At 37.4% G+C, this 11179-nt stretch overlaps 1 protein-coding gene across 1 annotated transcript in view; it reads right to left on the reverse strand.

Moving 5' to 3' along the window:
• The window catches only part of LOC128650395 (solute carrier family 4 member 11), a 541036-nt gene that overhangs the window by 42463 nt on the left and 487394 nt on the right, over positions 1-11179 (reverse strand). Inside the window, exon 19 of the mRNA XM_053704315.1 lies at positions 1944-2117. Within this exon, the coding sequence (XP_053560290.1) occupies positions 1944-2117 (174 nt within the window). The remainder of the gene's footprint in view (positions 1-1943; positions 2118-11179) is intronic.

Here is an 11179-nt window from a genome sequence, read left to right on the forward strand (position 1 = left end):
AACTTTAATTATGGGTTTAACCACTTAAAATACAGTTATATACAAGCAATAGTGCATTAAAAACATGCTCTAACATCTTACAGCATTTGTATTTTGTACTTTTAAAGGGTCCCAAAAAACTGCATTCTTGTTGTTTATGCACTAGACATTATTCACTACAATAGATTTAAAATAATTTATAACCTGTCATTTTGGTATAAAAATATGGATTGTTTTGTAGTTCTAAGACACACCCCTTGTGAATGTTTCTCTCACTTCCTTTACTGAGGACAGTTAAAGGGACACTGAACCCACATTTTTTCTTTCATGATTCAGATAGAGCATGCAATTTTAAGCAGCTTTATCATTTACTCCTATTATCAATTTTTTCTTCGTTCTTTTGGTATATTTATTTGAAAAAGCAGGAATGTAAGCTTAGAGACAGCCCATCTTTGGTTCAGCGCCTGGTTAGCGCTTGCTGATTGGTGGCTGCATTTAGCTACCAATAAGCAAGCAGTACTCAGGTGATGAACCAAAGATGAGCCAGCTCATAAGCTTTACATTCCAGCTTTTTCAAATAAAGATACCAAGAGAACGTAGAAAAATTAATGGGAGTAAATTAGAAATGTTCTTAAAATTGCATGCTCTATCTGAATCATGAAAGAATAAAAATAGGTTCTGTATCCCTTTAAAGTGAAAGTCTAGTTGAAAATTTGTATTGTTTAAAAAGATAGATATTCCCTTTATTACCCATCCCCCAGTTTTGCATAACAAACATTGTTATATCAATACACTTTTTACCGCTGTGATTACCTTGTATCTAAGCCTCTGCAGACATCCCCCTAAATATCAATGGGTTTTTTTTTTAGAAACTTGCATTTTAGCAAAATAGTGCAGATTCCTGCATAATTCTACGGGAGTGAGCACAACGATATCTATATGGCACACGTGAACTAGCACTGTCTGGATGTGAAAAGCACATAAAATGCATTGAGATAAGAGGCAGCCTGCAGGGGCTTAGAAACAGGCAGATATTTAGTTTTATATAACAATGTTGGTTGTGCAAATCTGCGGAGTGGGTAGTAAAGGTGTGATCTACTAGGGCTGCAACAACTAATCGGTAAGTTTGATCATAAAAATAGTTGTCAACAAATCTCATTATCAATTAGGTGGTCAGCGATTAGTTGGTCAGTTGCACAGCACCATCTGCTTTAATCTGATGATCTACTTCAACTAAGAGTGTGCAAAAAAATGTAATTTATTTATTTTTTTAATCTTTTTTCTATCTGATTAAACGGATAGAAAAAATAATAATAAATAAAAATGTTTGCACAATACCATGTTCAGGAGTTCATCGGATTGAAGCAGCTGGTGCTGTGCAATTAACCAACTAATCCCTGACCACCAAATTGATAAAGAGATTCTTTGACAACTATTTTTATGATCAATCTTACCGATTAGTTGTTGCAGCCCTAGATCTATCTTTTTAGAGAGAAAAAAAGTAGACTGTCCCTTTATTCCCTAACAGCATATTGCAGTACAGGCTAGCAGCACCCAGCAACATCAAGCACAGAGATCCGGCACTTGCATATATAAACAGACACAAATCAACCCCAAAGCTTCCAAAGGGCAATCAATAAAGTGAAACAATTAAATGCTCTATTGACCTAAGAACATTTCCATACCCAAATGTAAAATATGCTCATTCCTAAAATTAGGAAATGTCATTTGAGTGACATATATGTAAATAGAAGCAAGAAATCTCTAAACTTTAAAGGACATACATTAATGCTCTTAACCATTTGTTTACTGGTGCTTAGTTACCATAGTTACCATGTATAACGCATGAAGCATTCATTTAACATTTCCGCTATAAAAACGGGGCTGTATATTCACTGCTCTAAATATAATGTGTGTAGAGTAAAACAACCTTATCTTTGACCAGTATATAAAACAAAACGTACGTCTCATAAATATGTCCGTGCTCCACTCTCTCCTCCACATTGGCCAGTGCTCGGACGTGCATGGGTGAGTGTGGGAAGGCGGCATGTATCCAGGGCATCCCAAGAACAGACAGTCCTGTGTTAATAAGGGCCACAAGCAGGAGATCCCAGTGATAAGCAGTGCCTTTAACTAATCTGAAAGATGGAAAGGAAACGACACATTAAAGACAAAGAAATGCATAGCTAAATACGACTACTAACTTTAGACTTGTTATAAAAACAGTATTTACTTTTTTTAAAGATGTTAGTTTTCCAAAAAATACTGAACACGAGAAGATCATGTGACCAACCTGCACTATGCGATTTGTTGTTGCTTTATAAATATTGTAATAATTTATTGAATCAGTTTAAAAAAAAATACATATTTTAAAGCAGGCCTTGCCAGGGAGGCAGAGTTTCAAAATTGGGCTCCTAATTGTTAGAAATTATATTATATATAAATATATATATACCAATCATAAGTTAATCCTTGACTTATGATTGGTATGTACGGCAGTATGTGCACCCCGGCAGTTGTAATTTATAAAGTGAGTGCTGGATCCCAAATAAGTATATACTATATATATATATATATATATATATATATATATATACTGTATGTATATATACATATATATATATATATACACATATATATATATATATATATATATATATATATATATATATATTTGTTTCATGTAATTAGCAAGAGTCCATGAGCTAGTGACGTATGGGATATACATTCCTATCAGGAGGGGCAAAGTTTCCCAAACCTCAAAATGCCTATAAATACACCCCTCACCACACCCACAAATCAGTTTTACAAACTTTGCCTCCTGTGGAGGTGGTGAAGTAAGTTTGTGCTAGATTCTACGTTGATATGCGCTCCGCAGCAGGTTGGAGCCCGGTTTTCCTCTCAGCGTGCAGTGAATGTCAGAGGGATGTGAAGAGAGTATTGCCTATTTGAATTCAATGATCTCCTTCTACGGGGTCTATTTCATAGGTTCTCTGTTATCGGTCGTAGAGATTCATCTCTTACCTCCCTTTTCAGATCGACGATATACTCTTATATATACCATTACCTCTACTGATTCTCGTTTCAGTACTGGTTTGGCTTTCTACTACATGTAGATGAGTGTCCTGGGGTAAGTAAGTCTTATTTTTGTGACACTCTAAGCCAGAGCTTTCCAAACTTTTCATGTTGGTGACACACTTTGTAGACCTACATCATTTTGCGACACAGTAATTCAGTTGTACTAGCAAAAAGGAGATTAAACTAACTTGTTTTAAAAGATACGGACACATACATAAATTATATAATAACAAAATGTATTTACAAGTAACAGTATGTATGTGCAAGAATTAAAAAAAGTTTAATAACACCAATAGCTACTTACTATTTTAATGGGATGTATGAGGTTGATGGGATGAACACAGTTTCTGAATATTTGGTGGAATATTGGATAAAGACAAGCACATTTCATCATTAAGCATTTTTAAGCTTCCACTTCCTATCTATATATAAAGAGCAGGAGCAGCAATGCACTACTGGGAGATAGTTGCAAAAAAATCCCACTGACTTGCAGTCACGAGCCAATTAAGGAGACTACACGTGCAGTCAGGAGCCAATGTGCCGCCAAATCCGCCAATGGGAATAGTTTCAGTTCCCACTGAGCTGTGCCAATTGGTTAAGATGATCTGTGACCCACTAGGTATCAATCACGTGTCAACCATGTGATATGCGTAGCAGGCAGGCAGGCAGAAAGTCAGAAAACAAAAAACAATTTAAAAAAAAAAATGTAAATTTAAAAAAAATTGTGCTGAAGCAGGGACACACCTACACACTGCTGCCGACACACTAGTGTGTCCCGACACACAGTTTGGAAAGCACTGCTCTAAGCTATGGTTGGGCACTTTTATATAAAGTTCTAAATATATGTGTTTAAACATTTATTTGCCTTGATTCAGGATGTTCAATATTCCTTATTTCAGACAGTCAGTTACATTATTTGGGATAATGCATTTGAATAATCAATTTTTTTCTTACCTTAAAATTTGACTTTTTTCCTGTGGGCTGTTAGGCTCGCAGGGGCTGAAAATGCTTCATTTTATTGCGTCATTCTTGGAGCTGACTTTTTTGGCGCAAAAAAATTTTCTGTTTTATTTCCGGCGTCATACTTGTCGCCGGAAGTTGCGTCATTTTTTGATGTTTTTTGCGCCAAAAATGTGGCGTTACCAGATGTGGCGTCATTTTTGGCGCTAAAAGCATTTAGGCGCCAAATAATGAGGGCGTCTTTTTTGGCGCCAAAAAATATGGGCGTCATTATTGTCTCCACATTATTTAAGTCTCATTGTTTATTTGCTTCTGGTTGCTAGAAGCTTGTTCACTAGCACTTTTTCCCATTCCTGAAACTGTCATTTAAGGAATTTGATCAATTTTGCTTTATATGTTGTTTTTTCTTTTAGATATTGCAAGATGTCTCAGATTGATCCTGAATCAGAAGATACTTCTGGAAAATCGCTGCCTGATGCTGGATCTACCAAAGTTAAGTGTATTTGCTGTAAACTTGTGGTATCTGTTCCTCCAGCTGTTGTTTGTAATGAATGTCATGACAAACTTGTTAATACAGATAATATTTCCTTTAGTAATGTTACATTACCTGTTGCTGTTCCAACAATATCTAATACTCAGAGTGTTCCTGTTAACATAAGAGATTTTGTTTCTAAATCCATTAAGAAGGCTATGTCTGTTATTCCTCCTTCTAGTAAACGTAAAAGGTCTTTTAAAACTTCTCATTTTTCAGATGAATTTTTAAATGAACATCATCATTCTGATTCTGATTCTGATAATGATTCCTCTGGTTCAGAGGATTCTGTTTCAGAGGTTGATGCTGATAAATCTTCATATTTATTCAAAATGGAATTTATTCATTCTTTACTTAAAGAAGTCTTAATTGCATTAGAAATAGAGGATTCTGGTCCTCTTGATACTAAATCTAAACGTTTAAATAAGGTTTTTAAATCTCCTGTAGTTATTCCAGAAGTTTTTCCTGTCCCTGATGCTATTTCTGAAGTAATTTCCAGGGAATGGAATAATTTGGGTAATTCATTTACTCCTTCTAAACGTTTTAAGCAATTATATCCTGTGCCATCTGACAGATTAGAGTTTTGGGACAAAATCCCTAAGGTCGATGGGGCTATCTCTACTCTTGCTAAACGTACTACTATTCCTACGGCAGATAGTACTTCCTTTAAGGATCCTTTAGATAGGAAAATTGAATCCTTTCTAAGAAAAGCTTACTTATGTTCAGGTAATCTTCCTAGACCTGCTATATCTTTAGCGGATGTTGCTGCAGCTTCAACTTTTTGGTTGGAAGCTTTAGCGCAGCAAGTAACAGATCATAATTCTCATAGCATTGTTAATCTTCTTCAACATGCTAATAATTTTATTTGTGATGCCATCTTTGATATCATTAGGGTTGATGTCAGGTATATGTCTCTAGCTATTTTAGCTAGAAGAGCTTTATGGCTTAAAACTTGGAATGCTGATATGTCTTCCAAGTCAACTTTGCTTTCCCTTTCTTTCCAGGGTAATAAATTATTTGGTTCACAGTTGGATTCTATTATTTCAACTGTTACTGGGGGGAAAGGAACTTTTTTACCACAGGATAAAAAATCTAAAGGTAAATTTAGGTCTACTAATCGTTTTCGTTCCTTTCGTCACAATAAGGAACAAAAGCCTGATCCTTCCCCTACAGGAGCGGTATCAGTTTGGAAACCATCTCCAGTCTGGAATAAATCCAAGCCTTTTAGAAAGCCAAAGCCAGCTCCCAAGTCAACATGAAGGTGCGGCCCTCATTCCAGCCCAGCTGGTAGGGGGCAGATTACGATTTTTCAAAGAAATTTGGATCAATTCGATTCACAATCTTTGGATTCAGAACATTGTTTCACAAGGGTACAGAATAGGATTCAAGATAAGGCCTCCTGCAAGAAAATGTTTTCTTTCCTGTGTCCCAGTAAATCCAGTGAAGGCTCAAGCATTTCTGAAATGTGTTTCAGATCTAGAGTTAGCTGGAGTAATTGTGCCAGTTCCAGTTCTGGAACAGGGGCTGGGGTTATACTCAAATCTCTTCATTGTACCAAAGAAGGAGAATTCCTTCAGACCAGTTCTGGATTTAAAAATATTGAATCATTATGTAAGGATACCAACATTCAAAATGGTAACTATAAGGACTATTCTGCCTTTTGTTCAGCAAGGGCATTATATGTCCACAATAGATTTACAGGATGCATATCTGCATATTCTGATTCATCCAGATCACAATCAGTTTCTGAGATTCTCTTTCCTAGACAAGCATTACCAGTTTGTGCCTAGCAACAGCTCCAAAAATTTTTACAAAGGTTCTCGGTGCCCTTCTGTCTGTAATCAGAGAACAGGGTATTGTGGTATTTCCTTATTTGGACGATATCTTGGTACTTGCTCAGTCTTCACATTTAGCAGAATCTCATACGAATCGACTTGTATTGTTTCTTCAAGAACATGGTTGGAGGATCAATTTACCAAAAAGTTCATTGATTCCTCAGACAAGGGTAACCTTTTTAGGTTTCCAGATAGATTCAGTGTCCATGACTCTGTCTGACAGACAAGAGACGTCTAAAATTGGTTTCAGCTTGTCGAAACCTTCAGTCTCAATCATTCCCTTCGGTAGCCTTATGCATGGAAATTCTAGGTCTTATGTCTGCTGCATCGGACGCGATCCCCTTTGCTCGTTTTCACATGCGACCTCTTCAGCTCTGTATGCTGAACCAGTGGTGCAGGGATTATACAAAGATATCTCAATTAATATCTTTGAAACCGATTGTACGACACTCTCTGACGTGGTGGACAGACCACCATCGTTTACTTCAGGGGGCTTCTTTTGTTCTTCCGACCTGGACTGTGATTTCAACAGATGCAAGTCTGACAGATTGGGGAGCTGTTTGGGGGTCTCTGACAGCACAAGGGGTTTGGGAATCTCAGGAGGTGAGATTACCAATCAACATTTTGGAACTCCGTGCAATTTTCAGAGCTCTTCAGTCATGGCCTCTTCTAAAGAGAGAGTCGTTCATTTGTTTTCAGACGGACAATGTCACAACTGTGGCATATGTCAATCATCAAGGAGGGACTCACAGTCCTCTGGCTATGAAAGAAGTATCTCGAATACTGGTATGGGCGGAATCCAGCTCCTGTCTAATTTCTGCGGTTCATATCCCAGGTATAGACAATTGGGAAGCGGATTATCTCAGTCGCCAAACGTTACATCCGGGCGAATGGTCTCTTCACCCAGAGGTATTTCTTCAGATTGTTCAAATGTGGGGACTTCCAGAAATAGATCTGATGGCTTCTCATCTAAACAAGAAACTTCCCAGGTATCTGTCCAGATCCAGGGATCCTCAGGCGGAGGCAGTGGATGCATTGTCGCTTCCTTGGAAGTATCATCCTGCCTATATCTTTCCGCCTCTAGTTCTTCTTCCAAGAGTGATTTCCAAGATTCTAAAGGAGTGCTCGTTTGTTCTGCTGGTGGCTCCAGCATGGCCTCACAGGTTTTGGTATGCGGATCTTGTCCGGATGGCCACTTGCCAACCGTGGACTCTTCCATTAAGACCAGACCTTCTATCGCAAGGTCCTTTTTTCCATCAGGATCTCAAATCCTTAAATTTGAAGGTATGGAGATTGAACGCTTGATTCTTAGTCATAGAGGTTTCTCTGACTCTGTGATTAATACTATGTTACAGGCTCGTAAATCTGTATCTAGGAAGATATATTATCGAGTCTGGAAGATTTACATTTCTTGGTGTTTTTCTCATCATTTTTCTTGGCATTCTTTTAGAATTCCTAGAATTTTACAGTTTCTTCAGGATGGTTTGGATAAAGGTTTGTCTGCAAGTTCCTTGAAAGGTCAAATCTCTGCTCTTTCTGTTCTTTTCCACAGAAAGATTGCTAGTCTTCCTGATATTCATTGTTTTGTACAGGCTTTGGTTCGTATAAAACCTGTTATTAAGTCAATTTCTCCTCCTTGGAGTTTGAATTTGGTTCTGGGGGCTCTTCAAGCTCCTCCGTTTGAACCTATGCATTCGATGGACATTAAATTACTTTCTTGGAAAGTTTTGTTTCTTTTGGCCATCTCTTCTGCTAGAAGAGTTTCTGAATTATCTGCTCTTTCTTGTGAGTCTCCTTTTCTGATTTTTCATCAGGATAAGGCGGTGTTGCGAACTTCTTTTAAATTTTTACCTAAGGTTGTGAATTCTAACAACATTAGTAGAGAAATTGTGGTTCCTTCATTGTGTCCTAATCCTAAGAATTCTAAGGAAAGATCGTTGCATTCTTTGGATGTAGTTAGAGCTTTGAAATATTATGTTGAAGCTACTAAAAATTTCCGAAAGACTTCTAGTCTATTTGTTATCTTTTCCGGCTCTAGGAAAGGTCAGAAGGCCTCTGCCATTTCTTTGGCGTCTTGGTTAAAGTCTTTGATTCATCATGCTTATGTCAAGTCGGGTAAAACTCCGCCTCAAAGGATTACAGCTCATTCTACTAGGTCAGTTTCTACTTCCTGGGCGTTTAGGAATGAAGCTTCGGTTGATCAGATTTGCAAAGCAGCAACTTGGTCTTCTTTGCATACTTTTACTAAATTCTACCATTTTGATGTGTTTTCTTCTTCTGAAGCAGTTTTTGGTAGAAAAGTACTTCAGGCAGCTGTTTCAGTTTGATTCTTCTGCTTATATTTTCCGTTTTTTTCATTATAAGATTTGAACTTTGTTTTGGGTGTGGATTATTTTCAGCGGAATTGGCTGTCTTTATTTTATCCCTCCCTCTCTAGTGACTCTTGCGTGGAAGATCCACATCTTGGGTATTCATTATCCCATACGTCACTAGCTCATGGACTCTTGCTAATTACATGAAAGAAAACATAATTTATGTAAGAACGTACCTGATAAATTCATTTCTTTCATATTAGCAAGAGTCCATGAGGCCCACCCTTTTTGTGGTGGTTATGATTTTTTTTTGTATAAAGCACAATTATTCCAATTCCTTATTTTTTTATGCTTTCGCACTTTTTTCTTATCACCCCACTTCTTGGCTATGCGTTAAACTGATTTGTGGGTGTGGTGAGGGGTGTATTTATAGGCATTTTGAGGTTTGGGAAACTTTGCCCCTCCTGGTAGGAATGTATATCCCATACGTCACTAGCTCATGGACTCTTGCTAATATGAAAGAAATGAATTTATCAGGTAAGTTCTTACATAAATTATGTTATATATACATATATATACATATATATATATATATATACATATATATATATATAAATATATATACACACAGGTGAAACTCGAAAAATTAGAATATCGTGCAAAAGTTCATTTATTTCACTAATGCAACTTAAAAGTGACACTAATATATGAGATAGACTCATTACATGCAAAGCAAGATAGTTCAAGTCGTGATTTGTCATAGTTGTGATGATTATGGCTTACAGCTCATGAAAACCCCAAATCCACAATCTCAGAAAATTAGAAAATTGTGAAAAGGTGCAATATTCTAGGCTCAAAGTGTCCCACTCTAATCAGCTAATTAAGCCATAACACCTGCAAAGGGTCCCTGAGCCTTTAAATGGTCTCTCAGTCTGGTTCAGTAGGAATCACAATCATGGGAAAGACTGCTGACCTGACAGTTGTGCAGAAAACCATCATTGACACCCTCCATAAGGAGGGAAAGCCTCAAAAGGTAATTGCAAAAGAAGTTGGATGTTCCCAAAGTGCTGTATCACAGCACATTAATAGAAAGTTATGTGGAAGGGAAAAGTGTGGAAGAAAAAGGTGCACAAGCAGCAGGGATGACCGCAGCCTGGAGAGGATTGTATGGAAAAGGCCATTCAAAAGTGTTGGGGACTTTCACAAGAGCCACCACACACAGATGGATCCTGGACATGGGCTTCAAATGTCGTATTCCTCTTGTCAAGCCACTCCTGAACAACAAACAACGTCAGAAGCGTCTTACCTGGACTAAAGAAAAACAGACCTGGTCTCTTGCTCAGTGGTCAAAAGTCTTCTTTTCTGATGAGAGCAAATTTTGCATCTCATTTGGAAACCAAGGACCCAGAGTATGGAGGAAGAATGGAGAGGCACACACTGCAAGATGCTTGAAGTCCAGTGTGAAGTTTCCACAGTCTGTGTTGATTTGGGGAGCCATGTCATCTGCTGGTGTTGGTCCACTGTGCTTCATTAAGTCCAGGGTCAATGCAGCCGTCTATCAGGAGATTTTGGGGCACTTCATGTTTCCTTCCGCAGACGAGCTCTATGGGGATTCTGACTTCATTTTCCAGCAGGACTTGGCACCTGCCCACACTACCAAAAGCACCAAAACCTAGTTCAATGACCGTGGGATTACTGTGCTTGATTGGCCAGCAAACTCGTCTGACCTGAACCCCGTATATATATATATATATATATACATATACATATACATATATATATATATATATATATATTTCCCTAGCTGCTAAAAATATATTTGACTTCTCAATATTCTAGGGATGTGATAATCTGTGTCTTACAGCATGCTGCTTGCACAGGTTTAAAAAATAGCTAAACAAGTTAAGGGGACATTTCTCCACTGTAATGTGTTCCCAATGATCTCTTGTACATTCTGGGGTGCATCAAATTGTTTATAAATAGCTCCTTTGCCTTTATTGTGTAATTCAAAATGGCTAATTTTTTTCCCATTGAAACAACTACCTATACTGAAAATATAAATACTATGTAAAAGCTATGAAAACAAGAGCCCACAGGCAACAAACTAGTTACCAATGGGGGTGAAAGAGATAGGTAGTAAAATGTTCCTTTTGAGTTGCTCTCTCTAAGTATTGGCCTTTGTGTACCAGTAGAAAGATACGGATGCCTTAATGCAATTTAATGAGAGAAAAGATTGAGAGGACTGCTATGCCTGCAGGCTCAGTCTATTTATACAGGAATGTTCTTGAGAACAATGGATTTAAATTAGCAAAAACGGTAATTTTGTATACAAAAATAAATATAAAGGAGCAATTTCCTATACATTTTATATGTGGCAGCTACTTTAACAAGTAGGTAGCAACATATTAAGAGTAAAGTATTTTTACTTTTGTCCCATTAAAACCAACACACAATACTCAAGTAAATAAATGACAGAATACCAT

Source organism: Bombina bombina, chromosome 2, assembly GCF_027579735.1.
Source record: "Bombina bombina isolate aBomBom1 chromosome 2, aBomBom1.pri, whole genome shotgun sequence".
Lineage (NCBI taxonomy): Eukaryota > Metazoa > Chordata > Amphibia > Anura > Bombinatoridae > Bombina > Bombina bombina.